The sequence below is a fragment of the Panthera pardus genome, unplaced genomic scaffold, assembly GCF_024362965.1.
Source record: "Panthera pardus isolate Hobbes unplaced genomic scaffold, ASM2436296v1 HiC_scaffold_17, whole genome shotgun sequence".
Classification (NCBI taxonomy): Eukaryota; Metazoa; Chordata; class Mammalia; order Carnivora; family Felidae; genus Panthera; species Panthera pardus.
Genome location: NW_026526732.1, coordinates 138,368,543 through 138,387,836, shown reverse-complemented (window position 1 = coordinate 138,387,836; position 19,294 = coordinate 138,368,543). Strand labels below are relative to the sequence as shown.

The 19,294-nt window shown below is 57.5% G+C and overlaps 1 protein-coding gene across 1 annotated transcript; it reads left to right on the top strand.

Moving 5' to 3' along the window:
- The first annotated feature begins 524 nt into the window (after positions 1 to 524).
- On the top strand, positions 525 to 18,898 carry VEGFA (vascular endothelial growth factor A). Its single transcript, XM_019456682.2, has 10 exons — positions 525 to 535; positions 1,831 to 1,942; positions 2,777 to 3,553; positions 6,643 to 6,691; positions 9,899 to 10,095; positions 10,842 to 10,918; positions 11,245 to 11,271; positions 13,173 to 13,244; positions 14,369 to 14,500; positions 16,945 to 18,898. Exons 1-10 carry the CDS (start codon positions 525 to 527, stop codon positions 16,964 to 16,966), a joined length of 1,476 nt encoding a protein of 491 aa, XP_019312227.2. The 3' UTR covers positions 16,967 to 18,898.
- The last annotated feature ends 396 nt before the right edge of the window (positions 18,899 to 19,294 follow it).

The window sequence follows — 19,294 nt, the reverse complement described above, 5'->3', positions numbered from 1 at the left end:
GGGAGACCCCTCCCCACCCCAATGAAGCCTGCTCAAAAGCTCCTCAGGTCAGGGTGCAGTTCGGCCCCCTCATTCCCTTGGTTCCCTGGGCCAAGCCCACAGAGGGAATCTCACATAGGTAGCTGAAACACACCTTGCTGAATACCACCAAGGGGGATGTTTGGGTCAGTTTGGGGAGAGCCCTGGGATTATTATGACAATGACACCCACCTCCACCTTGGAACCCCTCCATTCTCCTCTCAAATTCAGGGTCTTTTAGTATGACCCCTTCTTCTGGCCCCTTAGGGGCCAGGGAAGGCTGAGGTGAGAAGGATGCCGTGGAGGGGACCAGGGTGAGCCCCTGCTCGTGCTGCTGGGAGACTCCGTCCTGGGCTCTGCCTGCTCCTTTGCTCTGCAGGGGTGAGGGAGGGGATCTCTGCCAAAGCCCCCACACATCTTGTGCTCTGGCTGCACTAGAGGTGGACCAGGTTGGAAGGAGGATGTTTAAGGGCTTCGCTTCTATCTTCCATACAGCAGCTTGGAGCATGGAGCCTAGGTAAGGAGGGGGGCCCTGAGCCAGCAAATAAACATTTCCTAACTGGAAGGAGACCTCGTCCCTGTGCTGGGGAGCCTGCCAGGTGGTTCAGGCAGGACTGGAGGCATGAATGATGGAAAGGGTAGGATGGGATGGGGGTGGGCAGCCCTTCTGCTCATAGGGGCATCAGGACACCACTCGTGTGGAATTGGGCTACTAAAAAGGTAACCTAGCACCATGTGCTGAGGCAGGGGGTTGGCTGAGTAACCTCCCTAGATCGTTTGGTCAATTTGGGGGATGCCGTCACAGTCCAGTTCTCAGCCTTGGCACTCACAGAGGCTACATCAGCCCTGGACCTGGCACTGATCTGGATTCATAATGAGACTGGTTGGTCCCTCTCTTCCCTCAGGTATCAGAACCCCCTCTTTGTTCCCTGGGGGGAACCTGGGAGCTATTGGGTCAAAGCCCAACCAGGAATTTTTCCAGGCTGGTTCCTATATGCAAGGGTGGGGTGGGGGGCCTCGGGAGCACTCAGGGAAGACCAGGGGAGTTGGGGGAGAAGGGAGCTTTGAAGGAAGGGGGGGACTGGGGGAAAGAGGAGAGAGGCCGCCAGCTGGGAGAAGTAGGCAAGGGACCCTGGGGGTCTAAGGGTACCAAGGAGAAACCCCAATTCTGTTCAGAAGATGAGCTAAGAGCCTGGGCTGGGGCAGATAGAAGGCTTGGCCCCCAGCCTGGTGGGAGCTCCGGGCAGCTGGCCTACAGACGTTCCTTAGCATTGGTGAGTAGGTTTGAATCATCACTTAGGCCCTGGCCTCCATCCGCCCCCACCAGCCCCCTGGCCTCAGTTCCCTGGCAACATCTGGGGTTGGGGGGGAGAGCAGGAACAAGGGCTTCTGTCTGCCCGGCTGCCTCTCCCTTTGGGCTCTGCCAGACTCCACAGTGCATACGTGGGCTCCAACAGGTCCTCTTTCCTCTGGGCCACTGACTAACCCCAGAACCACACGGCTTCCCATTTTCAGCCCCACAAACTTAGTGCCAAATAATTTTCCCCAGGAAAGTCTCCCTGGACACTTCCCAAAGGACCCCAGTCACCCCAGTCTGTTGGCTGTAGCTCACTCTGATGTCAGCAGGCCAGATGAGGTCTCCAGATGGGCACATTGTCCACATGGGTACATCACGTCTCCTGTGCCCAGCATTGGGCTCGCTGCACACGGGTCCATTCGAGTCCCAAACATGCCTCTGTTAGGGAGGTCAGAAACAAGGGGGTCAGGGGTAGTATCCCTCCACCCTCTTTCTGAAGCCCATTCCCTCTTAAGCCAGAGCTGGGGTGTGCAGGCAGTAGTCACTAGGGGGCGCTCGGCCACCACAGGGAAGCTGGTGAACTTGGGAGAGCAGCGTCTGCGTGTGAGTGAGGACGCGTGTGTCAGTGTGAGTGTGTGTGTGTGTGTGGGGGGGCGGGCTGAGAGTGCTGGAGTGGGAAGAAGGCCAGGGGTCACCCCAGGATTCCAATAGATCTGTATGTCCTTCTCCCCACCCGTCCCTATCCGACTCCCTGCCCGCCCCGACGCCCCTCCCTCCAATATTCCCAGCAAAGAAGGAATAGCTCTCGAGCCCTGTCCGCACATAACCTCACTTTCCTGTTCCCTTCCCCCCAATACCACGCGGGCGTGTGTGTGTCTGGGCAAAGGGGGGCGGATGGGTGATTTTCGGGCTGTGAACCTAGGTGGGGGTCGAGCTTCCCCTTTACGGGTAGGGGGGGCAGGCTTTGCTACACGTCCCAGGGGAAGGCCCGAGGGGCACGCGGGGCAGCGGGAGAGGCGACGAGACTGGGCCTGTCCCCGCCCCCAGGGCGTTCCAAGGGCGGGGTCCAGGCGGGGACAAGCCGGGTCTGATTTTTAAGCGGCCGCTAGTGGTGAGGAGCGCAGAGGCTTGGGGCAGCCGGGCTGCGAGGAGGCCGCGGCGCGGGGGGCGAGTGGAGCCGGCGGCAGCGGCGCTGGGTCGGGAGGCGCAGCGGCGAGGCGGACGAACCGGCGGGGTCACTAGCCAGAGGTCTCCGCACTGGAATTTGATATTCATTTATCCAGGGTTTACCCTCCTCTTTTTTTTCTTAAGCAATTTTAAATATCCACATTTTTTCCCGTTTTAATTTATTTTTGCTTCCCATTCCCCGCTTAAATCGGGCCGACCGTTTGGGGAGATTGCTCCTTTACTTCTCCAAATCACTTCGGATTTTGGAAACCAGCAGAGAGAAGAAAGAGGTAGCAAGAGCTCCAGAGAGAAGTCGAGGAAGAGAGAGAGACGGGGTCAGAGAGCGCGCGCAGGCGAGCGAGCAACGACAGGGACAGGGGCAAAGTGAGTGACCTGCTTTTGGGGGTGACCGCCAGAGCGCGGCGTGAGCCCTCCCCCTTGGGATCCTGCATCGGACCAGCAGCGCTGACGGACAGACAGACAGACACCGCCCCCCGCCCCAGCGCCCACCTCCTCCCCGGCCGGCGGCCGAGGGTGGACGCGGCGGCGAGCCGCGGGCAAGAGCCGGAGCCCGCGCCTGGAGGCGGGGTGGAGGGGGTCGGGGCTCGCGGCATTGCAGTGAAACTTTTCGTCCAACTTCTGGGTTGTTCTCGCTCCGGAGGAGCCGTGGTCCGCGCCGGGGCAGCCGAGCCGAGCGGAACCGGGAGAAGTGCTAGCCCGGGCCGGGAGGAGCCGCAGTCGGAGGAGGGGGAGGAGGAAGAAGAGAAGGAAGAGGAGAGGGGGCCGCGGTGGCGACTCGGAGCTCGGAAGCCGGGCTCATGGACGGGTGAGGCGGCTGTGTGCGCAGACAGTGCCCCAGCCGCGCGCGCGACCCAGGCCCTGGCCCGGGCCTCGGCTCCGGGAGGAAGAGGAGCCCGCCTAGGCGCCGAGGAGAGCGGGCCGCCCCGCAGCCCGAGCCGGAGAGGGAGCGCTAGCCGCGCCGGCCCCGGCCGGGCCTCCGAAACCATGAACTTTCTGCTCTCTTGGGTGCATTGGAGCCTTGCCTTGCTGCTCTACCTCCACCATGCCAAGGTAAGCGGCCGTGCCCACCAGGCGTCGCGGGCCGCTTCGAGCGCCTCTCCCCGCTGGGGACGTGCGTGCGAGCGCGCGCGTGGGGGCTCCGTACCCCACGAGGGTCCTTGGGCACCGGGCGCGCGGCTACCCCCTCAATCCTCGTACGTGTAGGGGGAGGGGGCGCGCGCTAGGTGGGAGGGCACCAGGATAGAATCTCACCGCCCACGCGGGCCCTGCCCACCCACCAGAGTCACCGCACGTACGATCTGGGCCGACCAGCGGAGGGCGGGAGCCGGAGGAGGAGGCCGAGGGGGCTGGGCTTGCGCTGCCGCCGGCGGCTGAAGTTTGCTCCTGGCCGCTGGTCCCCGACGAACTGGAAGTCCGGGCAGCGGGGGCGGGAGCCGGAGCCCAACGGGCAGGGGGGTGCCCAGACCTTGGACCGAGGGAGGGCTGAGAGCGTGGAGGGGGCAGGGCGCGGGCGAGAGAGGGGGCTTGCTGTCACTGCAGCTCGATCTCTTCGGCCCTCGCCACGAGTTTGAGAAAAGTTTCGGGGTGGATTGCCGAGGGGACCCCCGGTCTCCGCCGGGCCACCTGCGCCAAGGCACCCCCGCCCGTCCCCGCTCGCGTCCCGCTCGGTGCCCGCCCTCCCCCGCCCGGCCGGGCGCGCGCGGCGCGGAGCCGATTACATCAGCCCGGGCCTGGCCGGCCGCGTGTTCCCGGAGCCTCGGCGGCCCGAGCGGGGAGCCCCGGGCGGCGAGCGGCGCCCCTCCCCCGCCGGCCCTCCACGGGAAGGTGACCTCTCGAGGTATCCCTAGCCAGAGGATCTGGAGAACCACCCCCCCCCCCCCCCCCACCGTCCCCAGCCCCTAGCCCTCTCCTGTGCTAGGAGGAAATTTCTTGACACCCCTTCCCCATTTCTTCCCTAAAGTGGAGAGAAGCCCCTGCCACCTTTCTACTTTTCACTACCCTCTGATGAGAAGACCCGTGTAACCCGCCTCTGACCCCAGAGGCCAGGGAAAAGACGATCACTGTCAGAGGTCGGGGTGCAAGGGCCCACCCTGGTGCTTTGTCAGACTACCTAAAGTCCGGACTCGGTGACAGTCTGCTTTGCTCCCCTCCCCCACACTTCCGAGCTGTGCCTTTAGCTTTTATGGGGATGGGCTAAGAGAGGAATTAAATAGTGTCATTATTCCAGTTTACTTTACACTTTTTGGAAAAATGGCTTAAATTTTGCTGTGATATGGATAGTGTGGGACCAGCTTTCCCCGCACCTTTGGAAGGAGCTCCTGCCAGCCTTGCAAACACACTTTGTCCTGGTGAAATGGGGGGTGTTGGAGCAGGAGCAGGTGGTTTTTTGGAACTCCAAACTTGCCCACCCAACTTGCTTCTCAGAGTCACCTAAGGGGTCCTTTTATGCTCTTCTCTTGTACCTTCTCTCAGCCAGAGTCCCCTTGGAGAGAGGCAGAAGGAAGGAAATGGGCTGGGGTCCTTGCTGCCACTCTGAGTTCCTCAGACCCTGGCACAAAGGCCTTGGCTCCAGGCCTCCAAGGGGGGGGGGGGGAGGGGGAGGAATGGCAGCCCGGCCACACTGTGACCTTCAGAGGCCCCCAGAGAAGGGCACCTGGCCTCTCCCTGCCTAGAGCCACCCCTCCCAGTGCCCCCTGGCCTTGGAAGGGGTTAAGAAGTTTCTGTCCCCTTTCCTCATTGGGGCCCAAGAGGAGCGGAGGACATAGAACATTGGCAGAAGGAAACCAGAGGGTATTGTTGGGATGGGTGAGAAGCAAAGTGGAGACTCCAGGGGGTCCCTGAGGGAGAGCTGCAATGGAAGTCTATCCAGCTGGGATCCTGGAAACTGTTACGTGACCTTGGCCCTAGGGGCAAGGCTGGGGGATCTGGGGTGCCCTGGGGATGTGTGGGAAGGAGACAGACAGACAGACAGACAGTGAGACTCTGTCAGGGTGGTCTGCAGTTCCGTGGGCTGGAGTACAGTTCTGCTGCTGGGGATCTGCCCCCAAAGAAGGGCAAGTGAGGTGGCCAGCTGGTGAGGACCAAAGGCCTCCTTGAAGGGCTGGGAGAAGCCTTTGCCTGCTCCTAGCTGTCAGGTCCACATGGTTGGGCTTGTTGACCTTCACAGCTTGTGGGGAGGGGAGGAATGATCTTGTGGGGGTGGGGAGGGATGGGGAGGATAGGGGAAGCCTCAGGCCTAGGAGGTGTAGGGGGCCCCCTAGGGGCTGGGCAGTGCTAAGGCATAGAAGGCTTTCCTGGTTGCCTTTGAGGAGAGTGCACAGCCAGGTGAGAGGGGCTTGGGACCCCCTCAGTCTGGGAGGGAGAAGAAACCAGAGAGTGAGGTGGGAGTGTGAGGCTTGGGGCTCTGGAGATACATTCAGGCTCTGGGGAGATTTGTGTGCTGGGAGAAATGGGCTCTCCCCTCCTCCAGGGTTTCCTCCCTGGTTTTACCATCTAGACAACCTGTGGGTTTGCTGAATATACCTGAGGATATCTGCTGAATGTTCCTGAGGAAGGAGGAGTTTGGATGGGGGAGGGTGGTTGGCGCCCTTCGTTCCTCTGCACCCCCCCTCCCTCCCCAGCACCAGCTCACCCTGGTATTTGTCATGTCAGCAAGAGAAGGTCACCATGTTGTTTTTCTCGCCCCCAGTCTTTCCTTCCTGCCTCAGTCCAAATTTGTCCTCCTATTTGACCTTAATACTTACCATGGCTTTGGACCAGGGAGTCAGGGGTCTGAGAAAATTAACTTAACTCAGCAATGGACCGTTGTGGCCAGGGGTGCGTGTGGGCGGGGGATGGGGAGTGAGGGGGAGTTGGGAGGGAGGTAATGTGGGGAAGGGGCGGGGACCTGGACAGCACAGCATTCTGGTGTTTTTCTCCTGTATTTTTAGTTTCCTACCCCCCAATATCTGCTTAGTTTCTTTCTTCCTTCAGAATTAGAGCAGTGCAGGGGTGGAGGGCATGCTCTGTGCTGTGGGGAGCCCTGCAGGTGCCTTGTTCCACTCAGCAGCCTTGGAGAAGCCAGAGGCTGCTGCCTGGGCAGGTGGCTGGGCCTTTGCATCCTGCTCATGCCCATGTCTTGCTCTTTGTTTTGTCCTCAGTGGTCCCAGGCTGCACCCATGGCAGATGGAGAGCACAAACCCCACGAAGGTGAGTCCCCTTGGCTCTTGGGTGGGGTACCTGTCTCCCCAGGGGATGGGTGGGGAGGACCGATTCCTTTCTTTCAGGGCTATGGGGGCAGGAAGGGGTGCAGGGATGGGGATCAAGAAAGGAAGAGGGGAGTACCATGAGAGTAACCCTTTGTTCTGGAGGACTCTCTTTCCTAGTCAGGCCTCTGCTACAAATAGGATGTGTTGCCTTTTCCTTCTGCTCTTTCCAGTAAAATTTTACTTGGAGAGGCAGCTGTGAACACAGACCAGGAAGGCAGTGTTCAAAGATCCCCGGTGTCAAGGGAGGTGTCCCTTGTCCTACCTGCCCTCAGGGGAGGATGGGTATTCTCTGTCACATCCAACCCAGCTGCATCACACCTGTGGGGCCTCTGTGGAGGGGGCTGTGACCCTTGCTGTCCAGTGAACTAGCTGTGCCTGAGCTGGAGGTGCAGGGGGGCCCCACCTCATGGGACCTCTCCCCACAGTCTGCATTCCTTAGCGGGTGGAGAGAAGGCCCTACAATCTCCTCTGCCCTCTGGGTGGGATAGGTTTAGGTGCTGTGAACTTCCCTCCTGGGCCAGCAGAGGGCTGGCTGTAGCTCCCAGGTGCCCCGCCCCCTGCCCAACTAGAGTCCGCCTGCCTTTTGTTCCTCTGTGGTTTGGAGCAGGGACCCTCCCATTTCTCCAGGGAAGCCCTGGCTCTCCCCCAACACTGAATGCGGCCTCTGCTTCAGCCTGGGGGAGGAATGCCTGATGCCACTCCCCCAGCTCCCCACCCCTGAGGAGAGAAGGCCCTGGGGTCTTCCTTGGGGCTCGTTTTCTGACCCAAATCCAGCGTGGCCCAGGGTAGTGGCCAGGGGCGGTGTTTGCACTCCCTGGGCCGGTGGTGATGCCCAGCCGGTTCTGCCTCCTTCCCTCAGGAGCTCTTTCCTTGGCCCGGGGCCTGGCTTCCCAGCCACTCCACAGCTTGTGCCACTCACAGCTCCTGGCTCCCAGTGTGTGCCCACCCGCCATCGGTCTCTCGGTGGTCTCTGTGGTCTGGGAGAGGCAAGCAAATGGTCTTTGTTTGCTTGGGGAAAAGGTTGTCTTCAAGAAATAAGGAAAAGCAAGACAGCTTGATGTTGGAGTAGACGTATGTCTATGGCCTGTGCAGAAGTGGGACGGTTTTCCTTAGAGGCAGTGGCTGGGGTGTGAAGGGTTTGGGTGAGGTTCTCCCCTCTACCTTCCTCCGCCGCACGGCCCTTAGGGATTCCAGGGAGCTTTTCCAAGGAATTCCTCACCTGTGTCTTTTTAGCTTCAGCAACCCACGGCCACGGCCCAGGCCAGACCTTTCTGCTTTCCAGTCTTGGGTGGGGCCCCAAACCTGGCCTGTGTCCCCAGCCATAACACAGTGTCAGGTCAAGAATTCTTCAGTCATCTTCGATATAGACTTGGATTAGAAAAGGGCTTCTTCAGATCCCTGGGCTTCATTCTTTTTGAAGGTGCTTTGCCTTAACCCCTCTGAGGGTGGAGGAGAGAATTCTATGCCTGTTGTCTGCATAGGGGAAGTAGATCTCAGGCAAGGCCAGGGACTATCCTGCTGTTGTCACAACTGTGGCCTTCCCCTCAGCTCCCAAATTTCAACCCACCTATTGTGTATATGCCCCCCAACCCTGCTCCCCGGGGCTCATCTTCCTTTACCCTCTGGAGGGAGGAGGAGGCTCAGCTTGTTTCTGGGAGAGGCAGGCTAGGGGGTGGCCCTTCACATGCCTTGGTGAGGTTCCAGACTGTTACCTGGGCTGAGAAAGAATGCTTATTCACAGGGCTGGAAAGGGAAAACAAAACCCCACATTTCAGCCTCGCTCTCAGTGTCTTTAAACATGCCCCCTCCCAACCCATTTACACAGATGTGCAGTCTGAGGCCCAGAGAGGGAGGAAGGAACTGGCCCAAGGTTACACCAAGTCATGGCCTGAGCTTGGACTACTTCATGGCCTGGGTGCTGCTCCTTCTTCCTGTGCAGGGGAAATACATTTCAGGGACAGGATTACTGTGTGGGGGGGTTGTGTGTGTGTGTGTGTGTGTGTGTGTGTGTGTGTGTGTGTCAGAGAGAAAGGGAGAGAGGGAGAGTGGCAGTCTGGGCCACAATTTGGAGTCCTCAGTCCAGGTCCTGATTGCATCTATTCTCAAGGACCCCGCCCCTGTGGCCTAGAATTACCCCTTCATGCTCCAGTGCACCCCAGGCTCCACGGCCGGCCTGGGAAGCTGTCTTTACCCTGCTCTCCCTCCAGATCAGCTTCTAGAAACGCTCCGTGGCTGCAATGGCAGCACCGTTTTTTCCATGATGCAAGCAGTTTGCCCTCTTGGGCGGGGTTATCGGTGGCTGGCAGGGCCTGCATAGTGTGCCCACCCACTGCCACCTGCTGATTCCCGGCCGGCCCAGGCCCTGTGCTGATGCTTACCGCTTTCCCACCCTGCGTCTGGGGAGGGGTCTGGCAGGTGGCACAGCGCCCCCTGCGGTGCTTCCCGTCTGTTTTCACACGATGTCGCTTGCCTTGGGAAGGCTTCCATGGCAGAACTGATTTGAACTCTAACACTTAGTGAAGTGTGGCCTTGGGGCGAGTTACTCAGCCTCTCTGAACCTCCAGTTCCCTCTTGGTAAAACGGGCCTCCTACTGGAACCTGATGGTGTCGTGCGGGGAGAATTGTTGGCCATGAAAACTATGGGCTACTGCACACCTTGCTCAGCATATAATAAGTGCTCATTAATTGGCTGTTGGGGTGGAGGGTGGTGTGGCAGAGGTTGTAGGAAAACGGGGAGTAGGTTTGCCAAGCTGGCTGTTGCTCCTTTCACGGGCAACTTAGATCACCCCTCAGCAAGTAAACTCGTGCTCGAACTATGTCCTGGCATCGAGGCTGACCCAAGAATGCGCTCGGCTGTCATGGCGAGGCAGCGGGATCACATGTGGCAGGTTATCTCTGGCAGAACCTGACAGCCTGGTGTGATCTTTGGAATAAAACCAGGCCTTCATCAGTGCTGATGGTGGAAAGCTTAGGGAAGGATGCCAACCACAGCCGGAGGGACTTAGGTTAGAGTTTTGGAAGGACCGGCCCGAAAGTGGGTACCTCTCACAGGAACTCTGAGGGGCGGCCTTCCCAAGCTGGGCGGAGTTAGGAGCCGGCCATCTCTCGTGTGACCTGCTGGGCTCACGTGTCACCCCATCCCACGCAGTGGTGAAGTTCATGGATGTCTACCAGCGCAGCTACTGCCGTCCCATTGAGACCCTGGTGGACATCTTCCAGGAGTACCCTGATGAGATCGAGTATATCTTCAAGCCATCCTGCGTGCCCCTGATGCGATGCGGGGGCTGTTGCAATGACGAGGGCTTGGAGTGTGTGCCCACGGAGGAGTTCAACATCACCATGCAGGTGGGCATCGGCAGGGAGTGGGGGTGGGAGGGGAGGGGTTAGACTTGGGGAACAGGTGGTCCCAGGCCCTTTGCTGGGCAGCTCTTGAGAGGAGGAGCCAGACTTGACTTGCTCCGCTCCTGCCCCTGAGTCCGTCGCAGGGATGTGTGGGGGAGTCTTGCTTTCTTTGGAGAAAAAGATGCCTACATTCCCCAGTCCCACAGGGGCTGACGCCTGTGACAGGAGGCCTTCTCTTCCTCTCTTGGAGGAAGAGGGCCCTTCCTCTTTGGGGGCTCTATCTGGGAAGCTGGATGAGCCTGGTCCATGGAGAGTTTTAAAAGCCAGCTGTGTGGTGCTTCGCAGCGACAGGGCACATCTCAGCTTGAACAGGGTGGGAGGGAGCTCTGAGACCCCAGGGAGGGTGGCTCTTGGGTAGCTACCAGGGATGAGGGTAAAGCCTAGAGGAAATAAAAGGAGGGGAGGGATTGGGACCGGTGAGAACCCAGGACCTGAATTCCCAGCCTGGCCAACCCGTGCAGCCATGTCTGCCCTCAAGAAGAACAGGGGCTCCTTGAGATCAGCAGGGTTGGGGACGTTGGGGTGAGCCCGGGGCTCTTTCTGGCGGAGCCCCTGGTCCCTCCTACCTCTGTCCCCCACCCCTGCTCTGTAGAACCCCTGGGTGCTGAGTGGCAAGAGCCATGGGGTGTCCCATCTGGGTATGGCTGGCTGGGTCACTAACCTCTGTGATCTGCTTCCTTTCCCTCTAGATTATGCGGATCAAACCTCATCAAGGCCAGCACATAGGGGAGATGAGCTTCCTACAGCATAGCAAATGTGAATGCAGGTGAGGATGGGGTCACGGGCTCATTCGTTCAGCATGTGGCGGCAGGGTTGAGCACATGCCACGTGTTGGCCCATGTCCACCTTCCCACTGTGGCATCTTGGGCGACTTTAATTTTACCTCACTGTGCCTCAGTGTCTACATCTGGAAACGGGCATAATAACGCTAGGTACCCCATAGCATCGTTAGAAGGATTAAATGCGTTAGTTTGCGTCAAGAGATTAAAACTGTGTTGATGTGTCACAGTAGTATGTGACTCTTCTTGTTGGTCTCATCACCATCTCAACCCTTCTCTGTTTTGTTCTTCTCTTTTTCTCTGCCCGATGCAGACCAAAGAAAGATAGAGCGAAAGAAAAGTAAGTAGCCATGACTTTAGCTCCTCTCCCTCTCCTTGGCCCGTTATCTTGGTTTGGGGTTCTTGGCTTCCTCTGTCGGGCGGGGGGCGGTGGGGGGGGGGTTCTGATGGCTTCACTGGGTCAGGGAGTTGGTCTCATGAGGACTTGTGGTGGTAGTAGTGGGATTGAGCAGACTCGAAGATTATGTCTCTAGAATTAGGGACAAAACCCAGCCTGGAGCCTGGAGCTTCCTTTGGAAGAGACAATGCATTCCAGGTCTCCGGGTCATTCCTGGCCGGGACTTGAAGTTTTGGTGTGTCAGGGGGCAGTGTGGACACTGGCTCCCTGGCTTGCTCTAGTCTCCCATCACCCACCGCAGGGAGAGGGAGTAGGTGACAGAGAGACCTTTTGTGTGCCAGGGGAAACGGCCTCTTACGGCGGCTGCTGTGGTGGCGCAGTTGGACTTGGGTCCGGCTGAGATGTTTCCTTGGTGATGCCCTCCTGTAGCAGTGAGGCAGGCCAGAGACACTCAGCCCTCCTGGCCAGGGAGAAGTGAGTTGAATGTTGGTCATTTTCTGAGGCTTCCAGTTGCTCAGTGTGGAGGGTTGGGTCAGGATGGAGCAGGGGGGCATAGTCTGGGGGCAGTGAGGCTTCAAAACTGGGTGAGCAACTGGCAAGGGGGCAGGCCTGCAGGGAAAGAGAATGAGAGAGAGCACCTGTGCCCTTCCCTCCCCCACCTCACCATCCCGTCTGCCCCCAAAGCTCTAGGGACATAGAAACTCCTAGGCCCCAGCCCCTTACCTCTTCCCTAAGTCCCCAACTTCCAGAATTGCTGTGGCTACCAGAGCAGTGGTTTGGGAGAGCAGGCTCAGAGAGAGATAGCGAGAGAGAGTGAGTTTGTGTGTGTGTGTAGACCTTCCCCTTTCCCAGTGCTTTCTCCTAGAGGGAATAGTCTGGCCCTTCTTCTCAGTGCCTTCCCCTCATTTCTTCCCCATGTGGCAGACATTCTGGGCATCCTCTGGCCTGGCAGGTGTGGAGAGTGCTGGTTCCCTTGAGGGGGACAGGCTTCAGCCTGCCCCCCTTGCCGGTTTCCCAAATGCCTGCTTTGCCCACAGGGAGAGTGGGGGGCTCGCCTGGGCTCGGAAGAGAGTCTGGTGAGATGGTGTAGCAGGCTTTGACAGGCTGGGGAGAGAACTCCCTGCCAAGTAACGCCCAGGCTCCTCCTCCCATGCCTCCCTAACTCCCACCCCACCCTACCGCCTGCCTGGGGCTCTGAGGGCACCCGTCCCCGCCTCTCGGCCCAGGGTATGGCTGGGCAGGCTGGCGCCTTTCATGTGCCGCCCTTGGTCTTGTGCCAGCTCCCAATGTAGCTCCCCCCCCCCCCCCCCCGCCCCACGCTGGGATTTGCAGAGGCGGGGCCCCTGGAGGGACCCCTTTACTGTTGCACTGGGAAATGAAGGCAGGTGCCTGAAGCACAGCCTGCCACCCCCCACCCCTGCTCCCATCACATCAAGTCTCTGCCCTCCCCAAATTCTGGCCTACCTTTTACAGTCCCCGACCTTCAGGGTCACACTTGCACAGGGTTCTGGACAAAGATCCTGCCCAGGGGGCTTTGCCCCCTGCCAGGAGCTGCCAGGAGCATGCAGGCCTTTGGGTCCTGTGCCCTCCACCCAGCCTCTGCTTCCCATCCAAGCATTGCCGGAGGCTGGGTTGGCCACCCTAGGGTGGCCAAAATGAGAAGAAGGAGCCATTGAGTGTCTGCTACCCCAGCCTGTGCATGTGTGTTCGTGTGCAAGCTCTTTCCTGGAGTCCCCTAGCCTCCTGATGCCTCGTTCCGGGAAGTGTGCTCTCCTCACTGCTTCTTTTCCTCTCCCCTTCCCCCTCGCTCTCTCTTTGTCTGTCTCTGTTTTTTTATTTTCCAGAAAATCAGTTCGAGGAAAGGGAAAGGGGCAAAAAAGAAAGCGCAAGAAATCCCGGTATAAATCCTGGAGCGTGTACGTGGTGCCTCCGCTGTCTCATTGCCTGGAGCCTCCCTGGCCCCCAATCAAAGTCCCGCCTGCAGGACCCCCTAACCCTGCCCCTGCCTTCCTCTCCCGGCTTTCCTCCTCCTCTCCCCCCAGTGTCTCTCTCTCACTCTCGCTCCACTAATTGGCACCAGTGGCTAGACCTGGTGGTGGTGTTGCTGGTCCGGGGTCGGGGTGGGCAGGTGGGCAGAGTGGGCCTGGAGGATTCAAGGAGGGGACACCGGCTTGGCTGGGCACCACCTTTCTCTCACCCACTGGGCACTGGTGGCGGGCCCACGTTGGCATGGGTGCCAGGCACTGGTGCCTGCTCACCCAACTGGTTTCCACTGCTCCAGGCTTCTGCACTTGTCTGGAAGCTGAGGGTGGTGGGGAGGGCAGACGTGGCACGAGGAAGGGGCGCGAATGACGTGAGGCAGTGTATTGTCATCTGAGGGTGGGGTCAGGCACCATATGGCAGCCCCTTCTCGTGGATTTGGGGCCTCTGGAGGGGAGCCCCCTATTCTGGTCGAACCCACGGCACCCACAGAAACCTCCCCGTCGGTTTGGAGGCTCTTCCTCTGGGTCGGAGGCTGTGGTGGGCCCTTTGGTCACCAGTGGCCTGGCCGTGGACACTGCCTCCGGGCTTGGCCTGCTGACATATCCCACTTTGGCCCACCTTTGGTGGAGGGGCCTGGGTGTGAATCCTTGCACGGGGAGAAGGCGGCTCAGATTGCTGTCGCCAGCAGGTGGAGAGTCAATGTGTGCTCCTTCTGGGGTGGTGGCTGTTGGGGGCCCTGTGGCTCAAGACTTGTACTTGTCCCCAGGGGACAGCAGTCCCCTTATGGTGGCCCTCTCCTTGCACTCTCTGCCCATCTATGTCTGCCTCTTCCTGCAGGCAGGCTTCCTAGCCAGTGCTGCCTCTTTCCGCCGCTCTCTCTGTCTTCTGCTGCAGCACTTGGATCCTTCCAGGGCATGGAAGGGTATGGGGGCCAACAAGCTGGGTGGGGGCGTAGCTGCAGACTGTTAGGGGGTGTTGCATGGTTTTTTTTTTTTTTTTCTCTCTCTCTCTCTGCTGATGCTCTAGCTTAGATGTCTTTCCTTTTGCCTTTTTGCAGTCCCTGTGGGCCTTGCTCAGAGCGGAGAAAGCATTTGTTTGTACAAGATCCGCAGACGTGTAAATGTTCCTGCAAAAACACAGACTCGCGTTGCAAGGCGAGGCAGCTTGAGTTAAACGAACGTACTTGCAGGTTGGTTCCCAGAGGGGGAGCGAGTCAGAGAGGGGCTTCACACAGAGACCGGGAGAGAGAGGAAGAGAGAGAGAGTGCGCACGGGCGCATCTGAGAGGGGCCAGCTGCTTGCTCGGCTTCTAGCTGCCTGCCTGGTGACTGACCTCTGCCTTCTCTGCTTGCAAGGCCCCTGTGGTGGGCAGCAGGTGCTGGCCTGGCCTGGGAGGGCCTGTTCAGAGGTGGCCCTGGTTGCCTGAGGGGGCAGGCTGCTGTGGCTTAATGTGATGGTGTGGACGCAGGCTGAGTGTTGTGTCCTGTGGTCCTGAGGTGTCCTGTGGTGGCTGTTGGTCCTGATGTCGTTAGTACTACCTTTGCCGCTAGTATCGAGGGCCCTTCCTGGTGTGGGGGACGCTGCCGTCTACCAAGCGCAAACACTCTCGGGGGCCTTGCCACCACCCTCTGGAGTCCGCACCGCTGGGCATCTCATCCCCTCGGTGTCTCTCATAGGGGCAGGTCTGAGTCCTTCCTAGACTGGGGTCCCAGAGGGCACAGGCTCTGGCTGTTGGTTTAGGGTGGTTAAGATATTTAACATTTGGGGACACTAGATACCTTTAATACTCCAGTAGTCATGGTGACAGCCTCAAACAACCCACATATTTCCAGATGCCCCCAGGATGGGGTGGGGGTGGGACGTGCCCACTTTCCTTTTTTTTTTTTTTTTTATGTTTTTTTATTTATTTCTGAGAAAGAGAGAGTGCAAGCGGGGGAGGGGCAGAGAGAGAGAGGGAGACGCAGAAACGGAAGCAGGCTCCAGGCTCCGAGCTGTCAGCACAGAGCCCGAGGCAGGGCTCGAACTCGTGAGCCATGAGATCATGACCTGAGCCAAAGTTGGACGCTTTAACCGACTGAGCCACCCAGGCGCCCTGGCGTGCCCACTTTCCTGACATTAGATTGTGAACTCCTCACGGCAGGGCCTGGCTTTTATTCACCTGTGTAACCCTCCAGGCCTCTGTACCACTGTCCTTTGACCACAGTGAGGACCTAGAAAGTGGCAAGTGTGCAAGTGAATGTATGACTGAGTTCAGGCGGGAAGGTCAGGAGCACAGAGCCCTGACAGTTTGGCTGGCAATCTTGATGCCTTGAATGGAGCTTATACCAGTCCGGCCTGGGCACAAAGGCTGGGAGCCCTCTGGGCCAGTGTAAACTTCACCTAGTGGGGGGCTTATGGGGACTCCTGGGCAGGGTCAGGGTACCCCCAGCTAGTCTAGATGTTCCATTATCAAAGTTCTTAGAATGTGCTGGCCTCCCCCACCCCCATGTTCGTGTGGCTTATGGATGTTCTGGGGGCGCTGGGGATGAGGCCCTGGGGTGTTTGTGCAGACTTCTGTCTGTCTTGGTAGCATGTGAAGACAGGAAGTGTATATGAGTGCTGGGGTTGGGCTCTGCCCACCTCCAGGGTCTGATGAGGGGTCTTCACATGCCCCAGGGGCCTCAGGGTAGATAAGGGACTTGTCATTTTAGGATTTCTGTGGTGATGATTCTGCAGAGAGATGTCTGGGATGGGGTGTCTGAAGTGACCTGGGGGCTGACAGAAGTCACCCCAACCTCTAGAGCCCTCCCCTGTAAGGGGGAGTTTCAGTACCCCAAATTGGAGGCTTAGGATCCTCATTCCCAGGCTCTCAGAAGGGCAGGGCCAGTTGTGATCTCTCATAGTAGAGAAGGTAAAAGATAATCAGCCCAGGAGCCAGGGGCATGACGAGAAAGTTCTTGGCGTCCCCTCTGCTTAGACAGGAGCTTTCACAGTTGATGATCGTCTCTCCCCCACCATCAATTACACAGCATATGGGAAAGGAGGGGCACCCCGGTACCTGAGGCCTGCTGCTGCCAACATGCTCAAGAGAGATGGGGCCTGTAGCCGGAGCCTGGAGGGGAGGGCGTGGTGATGGGAGATGTGTCCCTCCCCGCCTCTCTGGCTCCCGCTCCCGTGGGAGCCTCACTTTCCTGGGGGCAGCCCCACCCCTTGCTTGGGGTCCTCTCCCCACTCTGTTGTCCAAACCAGCCCCATAGAGGCAGAGCTGAAACCCCTCTTTCTGCGGGGACTCTTTGTTGACTAACTCGGTCCAACTTTGGTCACCACTAGCTCTGAAATGTCAAGTAGGGACTGTTCTTTAGTTCGTGCTCATTTGTTGCCTGTGATGAAATGTCCCCTCGTCCTTGTCTTGTCTCGACTAGACTGTAAGCTCTGGAGGGCAGATGGGAGTCTGGACGTAGCTACTGCTCCAGCGGGGCCTCCATGGGCAGGGGCTGGCTCTCCCCTCACGCTGGGCTCCTCCGGGCAGAACGATGCTTTCACCTTCCTCTCTGCTGCAGGGACTCGGGCTCCCAGGAAGGGGAGGCTGCCTGCCTCACCGCCGCATCCCCTCGCCTGGCCCTAACCCCCGGCCTCTGTTTCCCATCTCCCGCAGATGTGACAAGCCCAGGCGGTGAGCCGGGCTGGAAGAAGGAGCCTCCCTCAGGGTTTCGGGAACCAGACCTCTCACCAGGAAAGACTGATACAGAACGACTGACACAGACCACGCCGCCGCCATGACCACCACCACACCGCCATCATCGTCAACAGAACAATCCTTAATCCAGAAACCTGAAATGAAGGAAGAGGAGACTCTGCGCAGAGCACTTTGGGTCCGGAGGGCAAGACTCCGGCAGAAGCATTCCCGGGCAGGTGACCAAGCACGGTCCCTCTTGGAATTGGATCGCCATTTTATTTTTCTTGCTGCTAAATCACCAAGCCCGGAAGATTAGAGAGTTTTATTTCTGGGATTCCTGTAGACACACCCACCCACATACATACATTTATATATATATATATTATATATATAAAAATAAATATATATATTTTATATATATATAAAATATATATATTCTTTTTTTAAATTAACATTGCTAATGTTATTGGTGTCTTCACTGGATGTATTTGACTGCTGTGGACTTGAGTTGGGAGGAGAATGTCCCCACCCAGATCCCAACAGGGAAGAGGATGGGAGGAGAGACTCTGGCATGATCTTTTGGTCCCTTTCGGGAAGGCCAGGGTCCCCTCCCCTGCCCAGAAGCGTGCATGGCCAGGGCATGGGGGCAAATTTGGCCTGCTTTTGGGAACGCCGACAAACCCAGCCCTGGCCCTAAGCCTCTACCCCGAGTCACATGGACAGACGACAGGTACAGGGACGAGGACGCTGGCTCTGACCAGGAGTTTGGGGAGCCTCAGGACACTGCTGTACTTTGGGGGTCCTCTCCACATGCTGCACGGGCATCTTGCCCCCAGGGGCACTGCCTGCAAGATTCAGGAGACTGGGCAGCCTTCACCTCGTCTTCACTTGCTCCTGAGATGCCCAGGAGGCTGCTGACAGATGTCTTGGCGAAGAGAAGAGAGACATTGATGGAGGAAGGGCCGCCTGGTGACAGCTTGTCCTCCAAGGGAAGGGCCTCCTGCCTTGGCCTTCTCCCAGCTCCCCTTCCCGGGTGCAGCCCAGGAGGGCCTGATGTCCTCAGACCATTGAAACCACTAGTTCTGTCCCCCCCCAGGAGACCTGGCTGTGTGTGTGTGAGTGGTTAACCTTCCTCTGTCCCCAGACCCGACCCTTCCCGCGGCACAGAGAGACAGGGCAGGATCCACGTGCCCACCGTGGAGGCAGAGAAAAGAGAAAGTGTTTTATATATGATACTTATTTAATACCCCTTTTTAATTAGAAATTAAAACAGTTAATTTAATTAAAGAGTAGGGTTTTTTTCAGTATTCTTGGTTAATATTTAATTTCAACTATTTATGAGATGTATCTCTTCTTGCTCTCTCTTGCACTCTTATTTGTACTGGTCTTTGTGTATAAAATTCATGTTTCCAATCTCTCGTTCCCTGATCGGTGACAGTCACTAGCTTGTCCTGAACAGATATTTAATTTTGCTAACACTCAGCTCTGCCCTCCCCTTTTCCCTGGTTCCCCACCACACATTCCTTTGAAATAAGGTTTCAATATACATCTACATACTATATATATATTTGGCAACTTGCGTTTTTGTGTATATATATATATATATATATATATATATGTTTATGTATATATGTGATTCTGATAAAATAGACATGGCTATTCTGTTTTTTATATGTAAAAACAAAACAAGAAAAAATAGAGAATTCTACATACTAAATCTCTCTCCTTTTTTAATTTTAATATTTGTTATCATTTATTTATTGGTGCTACTGTTTATCCGTAATAATTGTGGGAAAAAGATATTAACATCACATCTTTGTCTCTAGTACAGTTTTTCGAGATATTCCGTAGTACATATTTATTTTTAAACAACAACAAAGAAATACAGATATATCTTAAAAAAAGCATTTTGTATTAAAGAATTTAATTCTGATCTCAAAGCTCCTCCTGGTTTCTCCTTCTCCATTGGGTCCTTGTTCTGGACTCCCTCCTGCCCCCTTTCCCTCCTCCCTTGGGGAAAGTGCCATTTTGTCTTAGGTCTGGGAAAAGGGTCCCAGGTAGTTAGGCGATGGCGTGGCCCATCTTGTTGTGCTGGGGGCCAGGGTGCTTCCATTCTGGCTGAGCTGGTCCTGGGGGACCCCGTTCACCCTCTGCCATGATGTGGGGTATGGGCTCTGAAATGGGGGGACGGAGAGACAGCACCTTAGACAGGAGCAAGGGCCTACCGGGAGCAGTGCTGCCTTCAGGAATCACATGATCCAGGCCCGGTCCTTTGATTGAGGAAGGAACCGGCCATGTGTCTGAGCTTACTGCCCCAGGGGACAGGAGA

What these genes read in the sequence shown, in the direction of transcription:
- VEGFA (XM_019456682.2), top strand. An exon ending in AGAGCACAAACCCCACGAAG is followed by an intron (nt 6,692 to 9,898) that starts GTGAGTCCCCTT and finishes CATCCCACGCAG; the next exon opens with TGGTGAAGTTCATGGATGTC. An exon ending in CGGTATAAATCCTGGAGCGT is followed by an intron (nt 13,245 to 14,368) that starts GTACGTGGTGCC and finishes GCCTTTTTGCAG; the next exon opens with TCCCTGTGGGCCTTGCTCAG.